The 24,811-nt window shown below is 39.9% G+C and overlaps 1 protein-coding gene across 1 annotated transcript; it reads right to left on the bottom strand.

Annotated features, from left to right (window-relative positions):
• Positions 1 to 9,958: 9,958 nt before the first annotated feature.
• Positions 9,959 to 24,585, bottom strand: LOC129462973 (zinc finger protein 532-like). Its single transcript, XM_055243432.1, is given in 8 exon segments — positions 9,959 to 10,831; positions 10,833 to 10,957; positions 10,960 to 11,170; positions 11,345 to 11,457; positions 11,460 to 11,962; positions 11,964 to 12,824; positions 12,826 to 13,114; positions 24,222 to 24,585. Coding segments are annotated over 8 exon segments (3,339 nt in total).
• Between the last annotated feature and the right edge of the window lie 226 nt (positions 24,586 to 24,811).

Here is a 24,811-nt window from a genome sequence, read left to right as displayed (position 1 = left end):
CATAATGAACCCACATGACCCATATATAAGCTGTGAGCTAAAATAGTACCAGAGCAGTCTGACAGAACCTCCTGAAGGACTGCTCCTGGGCTGCAGTCCTTAGGCTATAGTCCTCAATAAGATTTCTGAATAAAAACAACTTTAATTCTTTAGAAGCTTGATTTTTTAAATTTGGTTAAGAATCATGATGACCATGAAAGGACACAGAGTAGACTGCCCAAGGTCATCTAAAACATTGCAGGGAACCAGCACCTCAGTACCAGCGAGCCCTTGGAGTCCCTGGAGCTCCTCCATGGTTGTGGATGACTGGGTGTCTCTCCTGAAACTCAGACCTGAGTTTATTCAGCTAGCTGCTTTCACTCTTTGACAAAAAGATAAGTTCTTCCTTGAGACTTTTCATTTCTCAAGAAGAGGAATTCTCCTATTTAAAAGATACTAGGAAGGAATGGATATGTGAAGCTGTCTGAATTGCTAGGTTGTGCTGGTACTTTCCCTTTCAATTTGACTTTATGAACAAGGCTCACAGGACAGAAACTATTAAAAATACAGGAAGATTTGACCTGAGTCATCTCTGAAGACAAGGGACACTTGCCCCTTCCAGCCAAATTCTGATTTGGCATTCCCGGGTGACTGCAAATCTCATGGAAGTGTCAGAGGTACAATCCTTGTAACATGCAGTGGTCCCATAGGAAATTCCATTTCACAGGTAAGTAATAGTTGGCTCATCTGGGGAAGCACACATGACGGTCAGCCACCCAGTGCACTGAGCCTCCATGATTGCTTTTGATAACCAGAGGGAGAAACCAAAACATGTAAAACAAACAACTATTGGCAATGCTCAAAGCAGCAAACCTGACCCCACTACATTTCTCACTAGCATTATGCTTTGCTGAGTTCTCAGAATGGGAAATAAATTATCCAAAATCGAAACAACAGTGGTACCTGACAACCAATCTCCAGTCGTGATCCAGTAGGCCTCATGTATAACACATACAGAGCCTACACTTACAGGTATCTCCCTGAATAGGAGGGGTTTACTACAGGAGATTTAACATTGAAATGGCCAAAAACTGGATTCTCAAATATTAAGGCATGACAGGTTTTCCAGGACTCTAGTTAGCTACATATTACGGCTCATTCTTGTGTGCACGTTTAAACTAATAGGTAAATTACATCAAGAAAAATTCAGAGCTCAAATGGGCAACCTACAACTATAAGAGTTAAAACGTAGAGTCTTCTTTTTTTTTGAGATGGAGTCTTGCTCTGTTGCCCAGGCTGGAGTGCAGTGGAGCGATCTCGGCTCACTGCAAACTCCGCCTCCTGGGTTCACGCCATTCTCCTGCCTCAGGCTCCCGAGTAGCTGGGACTACATGCACCTGCCACCACCATGCCCGGCTAATTTTTTGTGTTTTTAGTACAGACGGGGTTTCACCCTGTTAGCCAGGATGGTCTCCATCTCTTGACCTTGTGATCCGCCCACCTCAGCCTCCCAAAGTGCTGGGATTATAGGCGTGAGCCACCACGCCCAGCCAAACCGTAGAGTCTTCTAATTCCTCCCTCTCTCTCTCTTCCCGCCCCTCCCCCCACATTGAATTTGCTGACTTTTGTGCTGCTGTTGAGATAAAATGCACTGCTAACGCATGGTATTGCTAATCCAAAGCTACTTGGAGATTTTGTTTTTCTTATACAGTTCAGCCAGTTCAAATGCTTTTGTGGGTTTTTTAAATCAAATTGCCATGCAAACTGCTTTTTCCAAAACTTTGTTTCAGAGCCTTCATTACATTACCCACTGCAGCAAATGAAATTTAGCCATCTGAACAGGTTCCAGTTTTGTCAGGAATACAATTTGAATCCAGCCATCTTTGGTAAGCCGGTGAGTTTATATTACTATCTCATGACTAAAATTATAGAATGAAAGCTATAAGATATTTATCTGTGTGTATGTGTTTAGATGTGTTTATGTATGTGTACATGTATTTTTTATCTTTTGTCTATATGGTATCAAATTGACTTATAAATAAACATGCATGCATTAGGAAGTACAAATATTTTTCAAGTTCACATGACTTAAATCTTTAATAAGTAAGCTGGTTTTAAAATTATTAATAAAATATACATAGAAATGTCTTCAGAAATGTCAGCACACATTTTTGCCTGCATTTACTGATCAAAAAGTTTTATAGTTGTTTCTGCTAGATATTTTAAAATGTCAGGGTTTGGTATGAAGGCTATAAAACTATAAATCAAGCCAAAAACAGAATGATCTTTGTGTGTTTTTTGATAAGTAAGGCTGATTTAATATTGTTGGTTTCACGAAAACAGACCTATCTTATGAGTTAGAGGCAAAATACCCATATATGTAACTTTCAGGTTCTTACTTAAATGAACATTTGATATTCATAGGCTATAAAAGTTGTTAACAACGAAATAACTTGAAATACCAGCTTTGTCTAATATCTCAGTTTGCATAAGTAATCTTGTTATACTGTTAACAGTAAGTAAATTAGGCAAATGTAAATGAAAAATGCTTATAAATAAACCTTTTATGTAATTTGAAATCTTAAACTTATGATAAATTAAATAATAGAAACTCATTGTCATTTTCAATTAAGAAAATATAAGAAAACGTATTTTTAAAAAATGATGAAATGGCTCTTTTCTATAAAATACTGATATGTGGCAGACAAGTCAAGATCTTGCTTACTAAGTTTACACCAAAATTTAAGGTTACTAAGAGTTAAAAGCTCTAACTAACATATAATTTTGTATATAAGATATGCCAAAAAATAAGATGTATTTTTGATAAGAAAAAAATGCAAGAAAGGCATGAAATGTGTTATTGAGAAAAAGAAAATTTTGTCTAATTCAGAGGTTATTTAAAGGTTATTTATGAAATAAGATAGAAAGAAACAAGTAATTGGAAGAGAAAGGTGAAAAAGTTTATGGATATGGAAATGTACTTTTTTGTAAAAAAACAAAAAGAGGTTAAAAAGAAAAGAGAATAATTTTGTATAAGAAAGAATCTTGTATAGTAAATTTTTTCCTACAGTGAAATGACTGGGTATTTAAGAAAAAGGAAGTATAAGAAAGAGCAAAAAGTCCCAGGATGTCTTAAATAGTCTGTGTAAGTCACGAGAAGATATTTGAAAATAGATTTATTAAAGGAAGTTTGTATGTGATTAAGTTTGCTATAACACAAATATTTATCTTTCTAAATATGGAGTTTTGATATTAAAAATACACTAATGCAAAACTAAAAATTGGTCCCCTATGTTAGAATAAGATTTTCTGAAAGTATTTATTTGTTATTAATAAAATTACAAGAGGTTTTATCTGTTTCTTTTTGAAATTTCTCAAATTTATGTCTCAGAAGTTCAAATTCTGCTCTATCTTACTAAATGTGATTTGCAGTTTATGTATCATTGCCTTCTGTTCTTTATTCCCTTAAAAGGTAAATCTTTTTGCTTACCTGGGATGATAACTCTCTTCTTCAATCTTTTTATTAACTCCTGTAACTATTTTCTTCCATTCTACCTCTGATGTTGTGGCTGGACACTAAAATGTTTATCTTGAAGGTCTAGAATAGTAGTGTTTTCTTCTAGAATAATTTGACTCTGTACTCTCGGCTTTTCTTCAGTAGAGGGGAATTCTCATGCTGTTGCTGAGAGCCATGTATTTCTGTGCTCAAGGTATGAGTTTTCCTGTTTACATTCCTTTGTACTATCGTGTACACCTATAACCCTGAACACACTGTTCTTACATCTGATTAAGCTCAACTACCCTTTTTATCAGGCTTGACTCCCAGGCTATCTAAATGGGCTTCCCATAAGGAGAATTAGTCATACTTGTATTACTCCATTTTGCATTGCTATAAAGAAATACCTGAGACTGGGTAAATTATAAAGACATTTATTTTGGCTCACAGTTCTGCAGACTGTACAAGAAGAACAGTGCCAGCATCTGATTCTGGTGAGGGCCTCAGGAAGATTACAATTACATTTATGGTGGAAGGTGAATGAGGAGCAGGCATGTCACATGGCAAGAGAGGGAGCAAGAGAGAGGAGGAGGTGCCAAGCTCCTTTAAACAACCAGCTCTTGCATGAACTACCAGAGCAAGAAGTCACTCATTGCCATGGGGATGGCAATGAGTCATTCATAAAGTATCTGCCTCTGTGACCCAAACACTTCCCACTAGGCCATCTCCAACACTAGAGGTAACATGTCAACATGAGATTTGGAGGGGACACACATCCAAACTAAATCAACACTATAGGAGGTTTTGTGGGGATTTTTGTTTGTTTGTTTACCTTTATAGTAGCTGGTCTAAAAAACAAAGATTTTATGTTTTATTAAAACAATTTCTGCATTAGTATTATTAGGTTTCATATTACTTAGGAAAACTGAAATTTAAAAGGGTTAAGGATTTTACATTCATAAAAATTTCTGTATTTCTTTTGAAGTATTTTGATTACCACTCTACTTGTATGAATAACTTTTATTTTCCAGTGACCTATGGTTTTATTTTGATCTAGTTTTTTGAAACTTTTGACATTTTTGTCATGTTCTCCCAGGATGAAAATCCTAAATGAAGTCTTCTTATATTAAATAATTAGACCTATTTGGTAGATTATTTTTAAAGTATCATCAAATGATAATTGATATTAGATCTTTCTGTTACAATTATGGGTACATTATTGACATAAATATTCCAAAACTTATGTAAATTTACAAAAAGCTGATTTGTTATCAGTCATAATTTTGATTACTATGTTAAATATTAAGTTATATTTGTATGGGTATGTTATTAATGTGAATATTCTAAAGATGACATAAAATTTATGAAAGCCTGATGTCTCTAGCATGACATTGTCATAATGATTCTGGTTGTTATCTTAAAATGCTGCAAATAATAGAAATAACAAAATTTCCTTGTCTATTGGGAACTTTCATCAAATCTTAACCATAGCTACACTGAATTTTGGTCATCCAGTGTTATTATTCTCAATTCTTCTCTACAAACATTTGCAATCAGCTCTAGTCAAAAAGTGCTGCCATGTGTGGTGGCTAACACCTATAATCCCAGCACTTTGCGGGGCCAAGGTGGGAGGATCACTTGAACCCAGGAGTTTGAGACCAGCCTGGGTAATATACCAAGACCCCAACTCTACAAAAATAAAATAAAATAAAATAAAATAAAATAAAATAAAATAAAATAAAATAAACTTAATTGGGTCTAGTGGCACAAACTTGTAGTCCCAGCTACTTGGGAGGCTGAGGTGGGAGGATTTGCTTGAGCCTAGGAATTCAAGGCTGCAATGAGCCATAATCACACTACTGCACACCAGCCTGGGTTGCAGAACAAGATCCTGTCTCAAAAAAAAACAAAACAAGAAAGAAAGAAAACTGCTTTTTTTATGAAAAAGATTCTAATAAGTACGGGCACAAAAAGAGGAAAAAACTAATACAATTACTGAAAGAATATACAAATGTATGTTCTAGTTTTGTTGAATATTTGTCATGGTTTTTCTCCAATGTGTCACTCCTTTGATGATATTATGTGTAAAATTTGTAGTATTCTTGTAATAGTCTTCTTGAAATGTTGTGATAAGTGCAGAAAACTGCAATGTCAGAAAAAAAAAACTGAATCATACTAATTAGAAAAATAGATGAGTGAGGCAGAAAACTAACAATGAAATTCTGACTTAAATTCAACACTTCACCAATTGGACCTAATAAAAATTGACAAAATGTTCCACCCAACAACCACAGAAGATACATTTTTTTCATTTGCACATGGCATATACTCTAAGATCAACCATGTATTTGGCCATAAAGCAAGTCTCAATAACTTTTTTTAATGAAGAAACAACACCAAGCATATTTTTGGACCACGGAGAATAAAAATAGAAGGCAATATCAAGAAGATACTTCAAAATCACACAATAAAATGGAAACTAAAGAACTTGTTTCTTAATAACTTTTGAGTTAACAACAAAATTAAAGCAGAAATCAAATAATTATTTAAAATAAATGAAAACAGAGACACAATTGACCAAAATCTCTGGAATGTAGAAAAAGCAGTATTAAGAAGAAAGTTTATAGTGCTTAAATGGTTTGCCTACCTCAAAAAGCTAGAAAGATACCAAATTATCAATCTAACATCACACCTAAAGGACCTGAAAAAACAAGAACAAACTAATCCAAAGCTACCAGAATAAAATAAATAACAAAAATCACAGCAGAAATAAAATTGAGACCCAAAAAGCCATATAAAAAATTAATGAAATTAAAAGTTGGTTCTTTGAAAGAATATGTGAGATTGATAGAATGCTAAGTAAACTAACAAAGAAAGAAGATTCAAATAAATACAATCAGAACTGATACCCACGGAAATACAAAAGAGCCTCAGAGACTATTATGAACACCTCTGTGCACACAAACTAGAAATCTAGAGGAAATGAATAAATTCCTAGAAACACAAAACCTCCCAAGGAAGAATTAGGAAGAAATTGAGATCCTGAACAGACCAATAGCAAGATTGAAAAACATAAACCAGTAATAAAAAACCTACTAACCAAGAAATGTCCTAGACCAATTAGTTCACAGCCAAATTCTGCCAGACATGCAAAGAAGAGCTGGTGCCAATCCCACTGAAACATTCCCCAAAAAGTTGAGGAGAAGGAACTCCTCCCTAACTCATTCTATAAAACCAGCATCATCCTGATACCAAAATCCGGCACAGGCACAACAAAAAAAGGAAACTACAGGCCAATATTCCTGATGAACAGACACAAAAATCCTCAACAAAATACTAGCAAACTGAATCCAGCGACACATCAAAAAGTTAATTCACCATGATTGAGTAGGCTTTATTCATGGGAGGCAAGGTTGGTTCAACATATGCAAATAAATAAATGTGATTCACCAAATAAACAAAATTTACAAAAAACATGAACACAAGTAAAAACTTCATGATCATCAATAGATGGAGAAAAAGTTTTAAATGAAACCCAACATCTCCTCTTGATAAAAACCCTCAACAAATTAGACATCAAAGGAGTATACCTCAAAATAATGAGTTATCTATGACAAACCCACAGCCAAGCTCATACTGAACTGGCAAAAACTGGATTCATTCCCCTTAAGAATCAGAACAAGACGATGTTGCCCATTCTCACTATTCTGACTCAACATGGTACTGGTAGTCATAGCAGAGCAGTTATGCAAGGGAAAGAAAAAGAGGAAATTCAAATGGGAAAAGAATAAGTCAAATTATCTCTCTTCATAGATGATATTACTCAATACCTAGAAAAACTTAAAAGACTACCAAAAATTCCAACAACTGATAAATAACTTCAGTAAAATTTCAGAATATATAATCAATGTACAAAAGTCAGTAGCAGTTGTATACACCAATAACATCCAAGCTGAGAGCCAAATCAAGAATGCTATCCCATTTATAATGGCCACACAAAAAAATACCTAGGAATATATCTAACCAAGGAGGTGAAAGAACTCCACAAGAATAACAAAAATTTCTGCTGAATAAAATCACAGATGACACAAACAAATGGAAAAACATTCCATGTTCATGGATGGGAAGAATGAGTATCATTAAAATGGCCATACCGCCCAAAGCAATCTCTAGATTTAACACTATTCATATTAAATTACCAATGTTGTTTTTCACAGAATTAGGAAAAAAACTACTCTAAAATCCATATGGAATGAAAAAAAGAGCAGGAATCACCAAAGCAATCCTAAGCCAAAAAAAGAAAAAAGCCAGAGACATCACACTGTCCAACTTTAAACTATATTACAAGGCTACATAACCAAAACGCTACAGTACTGGTACAAAAACAGATACATAGACCAGTGGGACAGAATAGAGAACCTAGAAATAAAGTCACACACCTACAACCAAGTGAACATCCATGAAGCTGACAAAAATAAGCAATAGGGAAAGACTCTCTATTCAATAAATAGTGCTGGGATAACTGCCTATCCATAGGCAGAATGAAACTGGCTCCTGTTCACTGTTCTGTGTCTTCTGTTCCTAGAAGCCCAGTCTCTATGGCCCTGTGACCAGCAGGCATTCGGAGATCCATAGCTAAGACACCAGAACCTGCTGCAAGCCTAGAAATGGAACTGTTGACATTCAGGGATGTAGCCATAGAATTCTCTCCAGAGGGGTGGCAATGCCTGGGCACTACACAGCAGAATTTGTATTGGAACCCGATGTTAGAGAACTGCAGAAACCTGGTCTTTCTGGCTTTGTGTTCTCATTTCACCCAAGATTATTGACCAGAGCAGGGCATAAAAGATTCATTCCAAAAAGTAGTACTAAGTAGATATGGAAAATACAGACATAAGAATTTGCAATTAATGAAAGCCTGTAAGAGTGTGGATGAGGGTAAGATGCAGAAAGGAGGTTATAATGAACTTAGCCAATGATTTTCAACTACATAGGACAAAATATTTTTTCAAATGTCCCACGTTTATTTACATATGAAATGTGTTTCATACAGTTATGATGGATGGAGTGTATAACACCTGACAGCAGCAAGACCTTTCGAGGAACCGAACATTGACTACAGTATATCATGCAAGTATCTATATATACACAAAAGAATTCCTTTTCTTAAAAAAAAAAAGTACAAAACATGTTCAGGGATAAATACAAGATATAAAATGCAAAAGGAAACACAAAACAAAACCAAAAAATATAACTCTCTCAGAGAACTATAAACGGAAGGGACAGAAGAGTACCTCTACTGCATTTTAGTAAAGCACAACTACCGACGTTAAATATACCTCTTGAAATGGCTGAACTAATCCCATGTGGCTCAGTGCTTGAGGTAACGGCCAATTGCGATACACAGCCGGCTGCATTGCTAAGTCGGTGGCTGACGTCGTGCACCCCAACTCTAAGCACCAGAACGTTTGGCAGTAGCACCCAGAACAGGAAACGCCAACTCTTTTGAAAGCAAAGGATTAAGTCAGCTGATTTTTTTTTCTATCAAGAGCCAGAGAAATACTTGATATTCTTAGTTGTGTTTCTGTAATAGTTAATAAATTACATGACAAAAACCTGACTATGTAGATCTATTGGTCTAACTACGTATTTGTAACTTTTATAGTAGTCCAGCCCTTTTGTTACTTTCCCTCCTTGTGCTCTTAAAGCCAGCCTTGCAGATCTGCGCAGAAAACCTGTCCCATTCTTTTTTTCTTTAGAATAGCCTTCCCCATTCCTCAAAATGGAATTGAGGAAATCAGCATTCCTTATTAGATTCCTGGCTTCAGTTTTTATCCACGGCTGGGAAAGGAGCGACCTGCAAGGCTGCTTTAAACACCCTTCGGCATGGCCTGAAGACAAAGGTGCCCCCACACGGGAGTGCAGTTGTCTCAAACGTGCACTCACTCCCTCGGGGCAGGCACATCAAGGAGGTGCTAAGACATTTAGAAGTTCCTAGTGTTTTTGAGACCCACAATTACTTCCAATTTATGTAGTGAATTCTAAAAATTAAAAACACTAAAAAGGGCATTATTTTAGCCTGTAAGTAGTTAACCCATTCAAATTCGAAACATACAAAATGGTTTATTCAAATTCAGGAACTGCCCCGTTACTAAGAACTCTGTTTTAAAGAAACAGTACAAAAAGAAAAATTCTAACCCAAAACAACTCAAAACGTTTTCCACTGATTACTGATACAAACATGTAACAAAGAGTATAAAAAGTTATTCATTTAAATATATACAAACTCTTTTAAACTCAAATTCTGTTTTAATACTTAATGAGGATATATATGACAAGATAAAGAAGAAGGCACGTTGAAAGAGAATATATTGCAACAGCCTAGACAGTACTATTAACTCTATTATACTGCAAACTTTGTGTAACGAAAGTGTCTTTTTTATCCCAATGTGGACAGGGATTTTCCTCATGGAGCATCTGTGGCTATTTCTCGTCTGAGCTCATCCTTTTGGATTTGATGAAGGCCATACCATGTGTCTGCATTTGAGTGTTTAAGGCAGCTTCAGTTTCAAAAGTTTTTGCGCACACTTTGCACTTTCTGTCTGACATGACGCCATTGGGAGATTCGTCCTTGTGGCTGGGTTTGTTCTCCTGTTGGTTATCTTCCCTAGACCCATTTTGCTTGGACACTGGCTGAGGTTCCTTTAACTTGTGTACAACAAAGAGGTGCCTGGACAGAGAGACGTGAGACATATAGCAGAGGCCACACTCCCGGCACTGGTAGGAAGAACTATCCGATTTGTGCTGAGGGATGTGTTCGTGGAACTGCAGCAGGTTTTCGGTGGTGAAGCAACACATGGCACACTTGTGAACCTTAAAAACATTGATTTTCAGCTTTTTCAGTGGTTGAGTGATTGCTCCTCTTGGAGGCCTGAACTCCAGAACCAGTTCTTTCAACTTCCACTTGGGGCTGGGGACCTTGGCATCTTCTTTTATTTCTGTTTCCTCCTCATTGGTGGTGTCTGTCATTTCTTTCAGGTCAGGGTCGCTGATGCCGTGCATCAGCTGGACATGCTTCTCCAGCATCAACCGTTTGGTAAAGGTACCTCTGGAGTCTGGGCAGTGTGAGTAGGCATACACTTTCCTGATGCCTTTGTGCTTGATCCGGTTGTGCCAGCACAGGCTGTGGGACGAGCTGAAAGGCTTGTCACGCTGGCAGCAGGGGTGTTTTTTCATTTGCTTCCCATGCTCCTTCCTCACGTGGGATATGTACACATCTCTCTGCATGAACAGGCGGTCACACTACCAACACGTCCACCCAGGACTGGCCACTTTCTTGGTTTCCATTGATTTTTTTCAAAGGAGATGGAGATTTCTTTTCCAATTTCTCTTTCCCATTCATGGATTTGCTGTCCTCTTTGTTCTGATATGCTGAATTATAAGTTGCAGGCTTAATGCTCAAAAGCAAGTTTACACCCAAGTTGGCCCTTCAATACTTTTCAATGTCCCATGCATAGACTTGATATGGTCCATCATAAGTTGCTTCTGTGCATATAAAAGAGAACAGTCTAGACACTTGAAAACAGACATCTTCTGGTTTTCAATGTGTTGGTCAAAGTGGCGATACAGCAAGGTTCGCAGGGTGAACACAGTGTTGCACATGGAACACTTACATATTATTTTTGGTTCTCCTATCTTGATGCCAGGATGCTGTGTGTAGGTGTGGGAATGTGTGCTTGGGGAGGACTTAAACGCCATTGGACAAATAGGACACTTGTAGAAGACTTCACAGTGAGAACCTTGAATGCGAGACTTCAGAGCAGCCACATCAGAGTACACAACATTGCAATGTACACGTCAAAAAACAACTCTCCTTGTGTAGTGTAGACAGTTCTTGGTGACGTGGGTCTGGAAGTGCACCAACCTGCAGATGGCCCTGCACTCAGGGCAGGTGTAGGGAGATTTGTGCTGATGGATCCTCTGCACTGATTAGGAAGCAGCATCTGGCAGATAGTACAAGTCTTTTGTCCACTCATATCTGCAGCCTGCTGGAAAAGCGTAGCCAGCGATGTCTTGTCCTGGAAGATTTCATTACACTCCAAACATTTTAGATTATGTCTACACAGTTTGGAGGGGTCTTCATCTAGGGGCATGGCTGTGGTGCTGGGAGTGCTTGAAGGAGCCGATATGACTGTCTCAGTTATGCCAGACTGAATTTTTGTGACAGTGTGTATGCCAGCTCCCGCAGGGCTCTGAAGAGTGGAAGATGAAGAAGAAGTATTGCTTGATGGAGAAACTGTCATTTGACCTGCTGGGACTGGCTTTAAAATTGAGTAGGAACATTGCATTACTACCCCTTTCTCCTTATGCCCATGGGTATGGGAAAGGAGGCTGCATTTGTTGTAAAAAACGAGGTTCTTTGTACAATGGTTGCATGTTACTTCGATGCACATGCTCCATCTGTCGTAGTGCTGGGTCAGACTCTTCAAGTGCAAAGGAGTCCCTACACTCCAAGCACTTGTACCCATGCATCAGTAATGTGATCCCTGCATTGGCAGGAGGACTGAGGTTTAGGATGTAAACAGGGACTGGATTGACACTGCTCAGCACCTTGTTGAGAGTTTCAACCACAGAATTCTGCAAGGACGACACCACCTGGACTCCAGACACCTTTTTGGGGGGTTGTGAGGCTGCTGCATTGATTATTGCCTGCTTTATTTGTTGCTGAGTTTTGGTTAGCACTTGACAGAGTTCAGAGGTGGCCTGGGCACCCTGACGCAGAAGGTTAAGGTTGGCAAGGTGCACAGTCTTTGGCACAAGTTTGGCATTGGCCAGGCTGGATGCTGGCATCATGACAGTTTGCTCCTGGATGGCATTGGCAGCTTTAACGATGGTGCTGCTGGCACTCTGGACAGAGGCAGCAGGTATGACCGTGGTTTTCACCGTGGTGTTGTTAGCGAGCTTCAAATTAATGACTTGGGATCCTGCTGTCTTCACAGCAGACACTGGGAGGAAAGCAGTAGCCACAGGCTTGATTGTGACCTGTTTAGGGGTGGGCTCTGCAGGGGAAACTGCATTGGTCACCACTGCAGACTGGAGAGGCACCCTGGGGGGAGAGGAAATGGCGGTGGCTGATGCTGGAGGCAACAGAAGGGATGTCACAGAGGACATCACAGACGCCATCTGCTCGGAAGGTTTCTTCTCAGAGTCAAGATCCACTTCTGGCAATACCCTGGTCACTGTTCTCTTGATTTCCCCAGAAGATGTCTTAATGGTTTTTATGTGGACTTTGGGGATTGCTGGTGTGGATCCTGCAGGAGAGGACTGGGTTCCCTTGCTGCTGTTCTCTTGAGATGTTTCTGGGACTATCCGGTTGCTTTAGGGATGGTTTTTTTGTCCCGTCGATGAGATTCCGGGATTCAGGAGACTTGGCAGCGGCTCTCGGACTGTCGTTTATTTCTTTTAGTAATGGGGAGGATTCCCTCGAATTGGCCACTTGTTCTTTGGAGGAGTCTGAAGCCACCTTTTTAGTGCTGAGAGCTGTGATGGCAGCAATGCAGGACGAGAAGTGGGAGGACAACTTTGTCTTTGATGGCGCAATGCCGAGGAGGCCAAGAATTTCATATACAGTCAAACAAACTTCATAAGCAAAGGAGAAGATACTTTTCAGACAAGCAAATGTTAAGGGAATTTATTACCACCAGACCTGCCTTAAAAGAGGTCTTTAAGGGAGTGTTAAATATAGAAACAAGCCAAGTGCAGTAGCTCACGCCTGTAATCCCAGCACTTTGGGAGACTGAGGTAGGCAGATCACTTGAGCCCAGGAGTTCAAAACCAGACTAGGCAACATGGTGAAACCCTGTCTCTACAAAAAATATAAAAATTAGCTAGGAATGGTGGTATGCGCCTGTGGTCCCACCCACTCAGGAGACTAAGGCAGGAGGATGGCTTAAGCCCAGGAAGCAGAGGTTGCAATGAGCCCAGATCATACCACTGCACTCTGCCTGGGCAGCAGAGTGAGATCCTGTCTCAAAATAAAATAAAATAAATATGAGAACAAAAGACCATTACCAACCACCACAAAAACACACTTAAGTACATAGACCATTAACACTATAAAGCAACTACAAAATCAAGTCTAGTCTGCGGGATCAATTCCATACATAGAATTATTAACTTTGAACGTAAATGGGCTAAATGCCCCAATTGAAACGCACAGAGTGGCAAGTTGAATAAAGAATCAAGACCCACTTGGGTGCAGTGGCTCATGTCTGTAATCCCAGCACTTTGGGAGACCAAGGTGGGCAGATCGCTTAAGCCCAGCAGTTCGAGACCAGCCTGGGCAACATGGGAAAACCTCGTCTCTATAAAAAATGTAAATTAGTCAGGCATGGTGGCATGTGCTTGTAGTCCCAGCTACTCCAGAAGTTGAAGTGTAAAGATCACATGAACTCAAGAGGTTGAGGCTGCAGGAAGCCATAATTGTGCCACTGCATTCCAGCATGGATGAAAGAGACAGATTGGTCTCAAAAAATTAAAACAAACAAACAAACAAACAAGACCCAACTGTATGCCATCTTCAAGAGACCCATCTCACACATGCAATGACACAGATAGGCTCAAAGTAATGGGATGGAGGAAAACCTACCAAGTAAATAGAAAACAAAAACAAAACAAACAAACAAAAAAATAGCAGGGGCTGCTATTCTAATTTCAAACAAAACAGATTTTAAGTCAACAACAATCAAAAAAATACAAAGAAGGGCATTACATAATAGTAAAGTGTTCAATTCAACAAGAAGACTTAACTCTTCTAAATATATATGCATCCAACACAAGAATTATGTGTGCACCCTGGGAGCACCCAGATTCATAAAAACAAATTCTTAGAGACCTGTGAGGAGATTTAAATTCCCACACAATCATAGTGGGAGACTTCAACACTCCACTGATAGTATTAGACAGATCATCAATGCAGAAAACTAAAAAATATATGTGGGACCTGAACTCAACACTTGACCAAATGGAACTAACAGACATCTACAGAATTCTCCACCCCAAAACAACAGAATATATATTCTTCTCATCACCACATGGTGCATACTCTAAAACTGACCACACGATCAGACAAAAAACAATTATCAACAAATTTTAAAAAATTGAAATCATACTAATTACGCTCTCAAACCACAGCACAATAAAAATAGAAGGGAATACTAAGAAGATTGCTCAAAACCATAAAATTACATGGAAATTGAACAACCTGCTCTTGAATGACTGCTAGCTAAATAATGAAATTAAGGCAGAAATAAGCTTCAAAACCAAAGAAAAAAAGATAAGACATACCAGAATCTCTGTGATACAGCTAAAGCAGTGTTAAGAGGAAAGTTTATAGCATTAAAAGCTCACATCAAAAAGTTAGAAAGATCTCCAATTAACAACATAGCATCACACCTAGAAGAACTAGAAAAACAAGATCAAACCAACCATAAAACCAGAAGAAGGCAAGAAATAACCGAAATCAGAGCTGAACTGAAATAAAGTGAGGCATGAAAAAACATACAGAAGATCAATAAAAACAGAAGTTTTTTTAAAGACTAAATAAGATAGATAGAACACTAACTAGACAAACAGCAGAAGAAAGGGAGAAAATCCAAATGAACACAATCAAAATTGACAAAGGAGACATTATCAATGACCCTACAGAAATACAAAAAACTCTGAGACCCTTATGAACACCTCTAGGCACACAAACTAGAAAACCTACAAAATGTGGAAAAATTCCTGAAAACACAACTGCCCAAAATTGAGCCAGGAAGAAACTGAAACCCTGAACAGACTAATAATGAGTTCTGAAACTGAATCAGTAATAAAATAATTTCCATCTAATTTTATGATTTTGAGCAAGAAAAAGCCCAGGATCAGATGAATTCACAGCCAAATTCTACCAGACGTATAAAGACAGCTCGTCTTTATAGGAGCTACCATCCCTACTTGAAATTATTCCAAACAATTGAGGAGCAGAGACTCCTCACTAACTCATTCTGTGAGGCAAGCATCATTCTGATACCAAAGCCTGGCAGAGACACAACAAAGAAAAAACTACAGGCCAATATCCTTGATGAACACAGATGCAAAAATCCTTAACAAAATACTAGCAAACTGAATCTACCAGCACATCAAAAAGCTAATCCGCCATAATCAAGCAGGGTTTATCCCTGGGGTAAACAAGCAAGATTGGCTCAACATATGCAAATCAGTAAATGTGACTTATCACATAAACAGAACTAAAAACAAAAACCACATGATCATCTCAATAGATACAGAAAAGACTTTTGATAAAATTCAACATCCCTTTATGTTAAAAACCCTTAATAAACTAGGTATTGAAGGAACATACCTCAAAATAATAAGAGCCATTTATGACAAACCCACAGCCAACATCACACCAAACAGGCAGAAGCTGGGATCATTCCCCTTGAGAACTGGAACAAGACAAGGATACCCACTCCCATCACTCCTATTCAACACAGTACTAGAAATCCTAGCCAGAACAATCAGGCAAGAGAAAGAAGTAAAGGCATCCAAATAGGAAGAGAGGAAGTCAAACTATCTCTGTTTGCAGATAACATGATTTTATACCTAGAAAACCCCATAGTCTCTGCCTAAAAGCTCCTAGATCTAATAAACAATTTCAGCAAAGTTTCAGGATACAAAATCAAGGTACATAAATCAGCAGTATTTGTATACAACAATATCCAAGCTGAGTGCCAAATCAAGAATGCAATTTAATTCACAATAGACACACACACACACAAAAATACCAAGGAATAAAGGGAACCAGGGAGGTGAAAGATCTTTACAACAAGAAAACAATAATTACAAAGCACTGCTGAAAGAAATCAGAGCTGACCCAAACAAATGGAAAAACATTCCATGCTCAAGGATAGGAAGAATCAATATTGTCAAAATTGCCATATACTATCAAAAGCAATCTCCAGATTCAATGTTATTCCTATCAAACTACCAGTGTCATTTTTCACAGAATTAGAAAAAAAAACCTATTCTAAAATTTATAAGGAACTCAAAAAGAGCGCAAATCACCAAAGCAATCCTAAGCAAAAAGAACAAAGCGGGAGGCATCACGCTACCTCACTTCGAACTATACTACAAGGCTACAGTCACCAAAACAGCATGGTATTGGTACAGAAACAGATACACAGACCATTAGAACAGGATAAAGAACCCAGAAATAAAGCCACACATCTACAACTAACTGATCTTTGGCAAAGGTGACAAAAATAAGCAATAGGAAAAGGACTTCCTATTCAATAAATGATTCTAGGATAACTGGCTATCTAGATGCCAGAATGAAACTGGACCCCTACTTATTACCATATACAAAAAGTAACTCAAGAGGGATTAAAGACTTAAATGTAAGACCTCGAACTATAAAACTCCCAGCACTTTGGGAGGCCAAGGCAGGTGGATCGCCTGAGCTCAGGAGTTCAAGACCAGCCTGGGCAACATGGTGAAACCCAGTGTTTACCAAAAAAAAAAATAACGAAGAATTAGCTGGGTGTGGTGGCACATGTGCCTGTGGTCCCAGCTATTCAGAAGGCTGAGGTGGGAAGATTGTTTGATCCTGGGAGGTGGAGATTGCAGTGAGTCAAAATCTCACCACCGCACTCCAGCCTAAGGGACAGAATGAGACCCCTCTCAAAAAAGAAAAAAAATTCTGGAACTAGAGAGTGTTAAGAATGTCCTAAATGTCAGTGAATGATACACTTTAAAGTGCTTAATCTTACATAAATTTTTCCTCAATTTAGAAACTTTTTCAAATTCTTGAAAAAAAACTATGTAACATATTTAAATATATACATAAACATAAATATATACTATAAACATTTATAGCATACATATGTAATCTCTCTGCCATTTTGGGCTACCTTACAAATAAGGCAGAAGCAAACACATAAAAATTAAATATACATATATATACATATACACACACACATAAATATGCATATTTATAAATTTAGAAATATAGAACATAGGTGACTATTCAAGGAAATATATATTTATGAGCATATAAATATATAGGTAACATACATAAATATATTTAATATAGAAATTTACACATATGTATGTAGCACTCTGCCACTCTGGCATACTTTGCTCATACAGGGTAGAAGCAAACATATATACTCACATACATGTGTATGCACACACATAGGTGTGTTTTTATATATGTACATACAACTACTTATATTTATTAATATATATAGAAATACATAAAAAGGGTAAATATATACATAAGGGTATTACTAAATTGAATTATCTTTGCCCTAAAGCTGCCTCCATACTTATTTTAAGTTTGGCCTAATGAGTTCTCTATACATAGCTAGTTGTAACCTAACTTAATGTGTAAAAATAACTGTAACGTTAAGTCTTGGGTTAACCAAGACTATAGTCTTATAACATGTAACTATGTCTTAGCCAATGAAAACAGCTGAGCCTTCAGCCAATCAGAGGCTGAAAGCTGCCAAAACATGACTATATAAGGTAAATGCCAACAGCAGCCAATCAGGCTGTTTCTGTGCACTTCTTTTTCTCTAGCTGTAAATATAACCCGCACATACGGTGGCATGGAGTGTTTTGAGCCATTTTTGGTGCAAACTGCTGCCTGATTCCTAAACGGTTTCTTTGCTCAAATAAACTCTGCTAAATTTAACGTAGGTAAAGGTTTTTTTTAACAGATTAGTGTAGGAAATGCAATCTGAAGTAGAACTTCCATCAAACCCCAGAAGCATGGAGTGCCCAAGCACAGCGACCCACCAGGTCCATTGTGCACGCAGATCTCTCACAGCAGCAGGGGTCCTGGGCAAGTTCTCTCTCAAATTTTGAAGCTCCAAGGATTTGTGTTTTGAGCTGTGCATTTGTTTACCTTTGTAAGGGTTTTTTTTTTTTTTAATTTTTTTATCCAGACTGGGTTTCGAAGTTGATTCTGAAATAATAAATAAAAGCTAAGTTTTATTTATTTATTTAGTTTAAAGTAAATTTGTTGTAATTTTGTCTTTTGAGAGTTCTGGCAAGCTGGATGGGATCCACCTCCCAAGACCACTTGAGGAATGCAGGAAAGACACTGCTGGCCCCTTTGCCCTCCTTCTGAGGTTGTACATTCCTCTTAGGCCAGACTCTGTTCTTTTTGCATTGAACCTTGATCATTTTGGGTTTTGAATCCAGGGTTTTGTGCTATGAGAGAGCAAATAACCTTGGGGTGGGTGCCAGTGCCCAGTTTGTGCTATGAGATGACATATGGCCTTTTGAGGTTTGGGTAGCTGATGAGTCATTGGTAAAAACTTGACTGAGTCCAGCATCAAATTGGATTTGATGGTGAACTGTATTGGATCGAGAGAAGAGGCCACTCAGTCTGATGATCAGATGGAAACTGGACTGGGTTCAGTAGATAGATAAGTTTGGCCTCCCTAAAGATAACCTAGAGTTACAGTGGTGACAGTGGGGAAACCCTTACAAAGGTAAACAGGTGCATGTCTTCCCAGTTACAACAACTGCAGGGATTGAGAGTACTTCTACTTGTGCATGCAAACTAAAGACCCCTGTGCCCTAAGATGTCTGCCTTTTTTGCAAATAGCCAGGCCACTGGAAAAAGAATTGTTCACTTTTACAGCAGCCATCTCATGGGTCATCCCTTTGGCCTGGACTGTTTCCCCTCTAAGGGAAGCCCCCAAAGGCATCGCTGTTGGGACAACTATGAAGTAATCTAATTAGCCCTCCCTGTTTTTTCTCTCTCTCTCTCTTTGATTCTGCTTCTCCCATGGGAACCTCTCAGTTGACTGAAACCACTCTTTTCAAACCCTTGCTGCCACTTCTTTCTTATTGTCATGAACTTTGCTATGTCCCCAAAGTCTTACTTAGTGAAAATAAGCCTTTCTCACTTGATTTCCTTGTTGAGAAGAGAAGGGTGGCCAGTAGCCAGGCTAGTGATAGAATTAATTAAATACGCCACCGAATTGATTAATTCCTACAGTGTTAAAAGAGAAGCACTAACAATGCCAGTGACCATGTAACATGGATTTAAGCTACAAGTCATAGAACTGTGATGAGAAGCCTCAGTGCTGTAAAACAGAGGGTGGAGGAAAGTTTTCCTCTCTCAAATGAGCTTTGCCAGGTATACTTCTTGAAGAATAGGAAGTTGAAGTGTTCAAGACTTTTATGTCTATTCTACTTTGGCTTAGTTTACATGATTCTTAGTTTATTAGCCTAGAAATGGCCAAGAAAACTTAAGGTTCAATAATTAGTTATAAATATGAAATATCCCCAATTTTTAAGATAAAAATAACTTATAAATGTATTTGTCTGTAAAAATTGTGTATATTTTTACAGAACATCTATTTCTTTATTTTTTATTTTTGTATATATATATATATTTTATTATACTTTAAGTTCTAGGGTACACATGCACAATGTGCAGGTTTGTTGCATATGTATACATGTGCCATGTTGGTGTGCTGCACCCATTAACTCATCATTTATATTAGGCATATCTCCTAATGCTATCCCTCCCCACTCCCCCCACCCCACAACAGGCCCCGGTGTGTGATGTTCCCCTTCCTGTGTCCAAGTGTTCTCATTGTTCAATTCCCACCTATGAGTAAGAACATGTGGTGTTTGGTTTTTCGTCCTTGCGATAGTTTGCTGAGAATGGTGGTTTCCAGCTTCATCCATGTCCCTACAAAGGACATGAACTCATCATTTTTTATTGATGCATAGTATTCCATGGTGTATATGTGCCACATTTTATTAATCCAGTCTATTGTTTTTGGACATTTGGGTTGGTTCCAAGTCTTTGCTATTGTGAATAGTGCTGCAATAAACATACATGCGCATGTGTCTTTATAGCAGCATGATTTATAATCCTTTGGGTATATATCCAGTAATGGGATGGCTGAGTCAAATGGTATTTCTAGTTCTAGATCCCTGAGGAATTGCCACACTGTCTTCCACAATGGTTGAACTAGTTTACAGTCCCACCAACAGTGTGAAAGTGTTCCTATTTCTCCACATCCCCTCCAGCACCTATTGTTTCCTGACATTTTAATGATCGCCATTCTAACTGGTGTGAGATGGTATCTCATTGTGGTTTTGATTTGCATTTCTCTGATGGGTCTATTTCTTTAAAACAAAGGGAGAGGAGTCTCTCATTTACATTAGTTTTTTTCATAGCCTTTTGAACTTTGCAATTTCTATGTTTCGGAACCTATTTCTTACAGTTTTTCTATGCTAAACTCTGTCCTGGTCAGTTCTAGAGTGTATGAAGAACCAAATGATGTAATTGTATGCGACCTGGCTGTAGTGGAACAAATTTGACTCTTAAGTATGCAGGCTCTAATTTTCCTGTCTGGTTTTGGTAAGTATTCCTTACATAGGTTTTTTCTTTGAAAATCTGGGATTGAGAGGTTGATGAATGAAAATTAATCCTTTCACTTTGTCGTATATAGGCTTGCAATAATTAGGTCAGAGTGGAGTTTTAAGGTCATGGAGGGGGCTGATGACTTACAAATAATGGGCTCTGATTGGGCAACTACTCTTCTGAGTTCCTTCCATTTGACCTAATTAAGCTTGTGAAATTTACACTAAGCCATGAGCTCATCTTTAAAAAGTTTTATTAAAAGATTTTCAGCTGTTCCAAATGGGACTTATTAGTGGAATGTGTTTTAAAGGATCATGTCAGATGAATGAAAGGTATTTGATCCTTTGTTTCCTTAATAATAAAATGATGGTTTGGAAAAATAGGCTAGAGTCTAACCACAGTGCTATTATTAGGCTTTCTTGTTAAACATAGGTCTAAGCCTAAGTATGTCAATACAACAAATACTTACTGTTTCATTTCTAGTAATGAAAAAAAAAGTCTTTCTGGCATAAGGATGATTTTCATCTGGTTATTTTGAAACATTTTTTAAAATAAATTTACATCTATAAAGAACATTTTTATTTGTAAGGAGGGGTATGTCTCTGTGCACTGGAAGAGAGAGAGGACTAAATCACTGGGAAGTCTTATGATAAAGAAGCCATTGGCTTAAATCAGCAAAGCAAGCTATCCCTTGGTTTAAGGTGTTTTTCCTGGCCATCCTGTCTTGACTAGAACTTTACCTACACCCTCCTTTTTGGTTTAGGCAAATTATAGTATCTAAACCTGAAGTCTCAGCTCTGTGCCTTTGAGATATAAATGTTCTACCATGTCTTCTCTGGAACCTGATAACTATCTCTCTCTTTAAAATGCAAGTCTAGGGAGATGACTCATCAGAAAAAGAAGAAAAAAGAGGTATTTGGAAATTGTGCAAATTAAAGCAGCCCCTGATGCCAAAGTCTACACATTCCTGAGTGAGTCAGTTCTGGCCAGTTCTAGCTGGATCAAGAGAGCTCTGCTGGGCAGGCCTGAAGAGCACCTGGATGGCAGACACCTGAGGAGCCAGGTGCCTGAAACTTCCTCCACCTGTGTGAGGAGCGCCAAAGCCCAGGTGCTGGCTGGACAACCCCTTCTGGCTGCCTAAGCAGGTGGCAGAGGAAGGAAACAAGGTCAGAGGCAGAGTGTTGAACCCTGCCTCCCAGGTGGGTGGAAGATGCCTGTCACCAAACTAGGCCCAGCTTGCCGGGTGAGGTGGGTGAACTGGTGATCCCCTGAGAGAGTGGACGTCAGAACTACATGGTCCCGGACTTCACCTCGGCCAGGGAAGGAGAGAGAGGGTTAAGGTTAACTGCACGAGGCCCACTCTAGCCTTAAATTCTGTAATGCAAACCCTTCCCTTGGAGACAAAACAAACATGACAAGGAATTCTGAGGTCAGGAGACAAGAACTACAAGTTCCCTAGTGGGAGATTGAGGAGGCAGTGTCCTTCCTACCCTTGGTCTACTGGCTAAGAACCTTCCTCAGCCTGACCTTTCCACATTGCACTTTCAGCTCTGTTTGCAGTTTTCCTCCTTTAGTGCTGAGGGAATCCCAGTGTTCGATCCTGAAATCTATAGGTTCCTAATGGGTGGTTTAAAAAAACCTCAGCGAGAGAAGCAGAAAATGTTTCCTCTTCCTGAAAAACTGTAGAAAGGCAGGCACCATTCTGGGTGAGGACATGGTCCTTGCAAATGTCTTTTTTATGTTTTTTTTTTTATTTATTTTGAGATGAAGTTTTGCTCTTGTTGCCCAGACTGGAGTGCAGTGGTGCGATCTCTGCTCACTGCAACCTCCGCCTCCTGGGTTCAAGCAATTCTCCTACCTCAGCCTCCCGAGTAGCTGGAATCACAGGCACCTGCCACCACGCCTGGCTAATTTTTTGTATTTTTAGTAGAGATGGGGTTTTGCCATGTTGGCCATGTTGGTCTCGAACTCCTGACCTCAACTGAGCCACCCGCTTCTGCCTCCCAAAGTGCTAGGATTACAGGAGTGAGCCACTGCGTCCAGCCTGCAAACGTCTTTAAAGACAGCGTGTTTCAGAGGCTGTGACGGTGCCCTTTGAACAAGCCAAATCTTGCAGTCCCAGGAGTTCTGAGGGGCAGGCCCAGCTCCTTGCCAGGCTGATGGTACTGAAACCCTGCTCTCCAAGACATAACCTGATGGCCATGCAAGATTTCTTAATCAACTGCGGACCGTGAGAGTCTGCATCTCATTTTAATTAAGACGGGAAAAGAAAGAACAAAAGAGCAACTCCCAGGTTATAGAGAAACTGGATTTTAGTATAATATTCAAGTGTAGCATTGCTAATAATAAGAAACCTTTCCCCTCCCAAACAGTAAACACTTGCACTACCTATTATACAAAAATTCAACCACCTTCTCTGTTCCCCCGATATCTCCTCCCCAGTGACCCCCCTCTCATGCGGCCTCATGAGCCTGGCCAGTGGTGAATGGCACTTTCAGGGGCATGAGACTCCACGTGAGTGGGACTCAGCTGGGACCTCTCTCCACGTGGTAGCTGGAGAAGCCGCCCTAGTACCAGCTCAAAGTGTCCGTGATATCCCTACTGCTGAGGTAGGGGCCACCTCTGAGCTGGTCTCGGGGTGTGAGCTGCTGCTGGTAGTGGGCTCTGCCCTGAGGGCCTGGTGGCTGGTCGGAAGGGCAGGCACACATGGGTGCCTCCTCAGGGACTCAGGCCACCTCCCCAGCACAGCCCTGCACTGTGTGCTCCAGGCATGTGCTGAGTGCCTGGTCAATCACCAGTGCCCTATTGATCCCAGTCTCCAGAGAGATCATTTGGCGTCACTCCACAGAGGGGGAAACTGAGGCCCAGAGAAGTAAGGTGACTCTCCCCAGTCACAGGGCTGGTCAGCAGTAGGATGGGAGGCTAGTACCTTGCTGTCTGACTCCCTGAGCCTACCCATAGCCCAAGGCAGCCAACCTCTGCCTGCCCTGGTTCAGGCCCCGACTGGCCCCTGTGGTGGGTGATGTCTATCTTCCTGGCCTTTGTGCTCCCAGCCAACTGGGATGGAGCCTCCAGCTGGCATGACAGGTTGTAGCTACAGACAGAAGAGTGGCTGTGAGGCTGCCAGGAATCTCACCAGGGCCCCCTCCCAGGGCCTGTCCAGAGTGAGGTCTGGGTACCCCAGGCATTGCCAGACCACAGGATCTGATGTTGACTAAGAGGCCATGGCCACAGGCTTTCTGAGGCTGGCCCCCAGGGAGAGTTCAATCCTACTGTCCCAATTCCTGCCCTGGCCTTACCTCTCAGTCTCACCGAGCCGCTTCATGGTCCCAAACCAGGACCCAAAGTGCTGCTTGGGCTCAAGGTTGTAATTATTTGCAGCCAACTGGAGCAGCGGATCTCCTTGCTTACTTTGAATTCCTAGGTCCAGAGGGAAAAACTGGGTGGTGACAGGGACTGGACAGGGATGCCACAGAGGCCCTGTGGGGGTGTTAGATGGGGTGGTGGCCAGTCTCTGCTCATAGGGGACCCCCTCCTCCTCTCCAGTCCTGTCCCCACCTGTTCTCAGAGCTGGCTCAAACAGCAGCTCCTCCAGGAAGGTGTCCTTGGTTTCAACCTGGTACTCCCCACCTGCAGGTCTTTCTGGAGTGTCTCCTCTTTCTCTCTGTATCCCCATAAATCTAAGATGAGGGGGATGGATTTGCCCAAGCTACTCACCTTATGACTCTTGTGAGGTTGATCAGTCTCCCCTGGAAGGCCAACAGCTGAAGTCCATCAGAAAGGGTCCTCTGGCCCAGAGCCAGCCCCTGCCCACCCCTGTCGTGCTGCACCCAGGGTGCAAGACTCAGATCAGGTCTGGGTGACAGAAGGGGGATAGAGGGGCTGAGGCTCAGGGACCTTCT

This window comes from Symphalangus syndactylus, chromosome 14 (assembly GCF_028878055.3).
Source record: "Symphalangus syndactylus isolate Jambi chromosome 14, NHGRI_mSymSyn1-v2.1_pri, whole genome shotgun sequence".
In the NCBI taxonomy this organism is placed as follows: domain Eukaryota; kingdom Metazoa; phylum Chordata; class Mammalia; order Primates; family Hylobatidae; genus Symphalangus; species Symphalangus syndactylus.
Note: the sequence above shows the minus strand (reverse complement) of the source record. Positions and strands in the feature narration are given on the sequence as shown.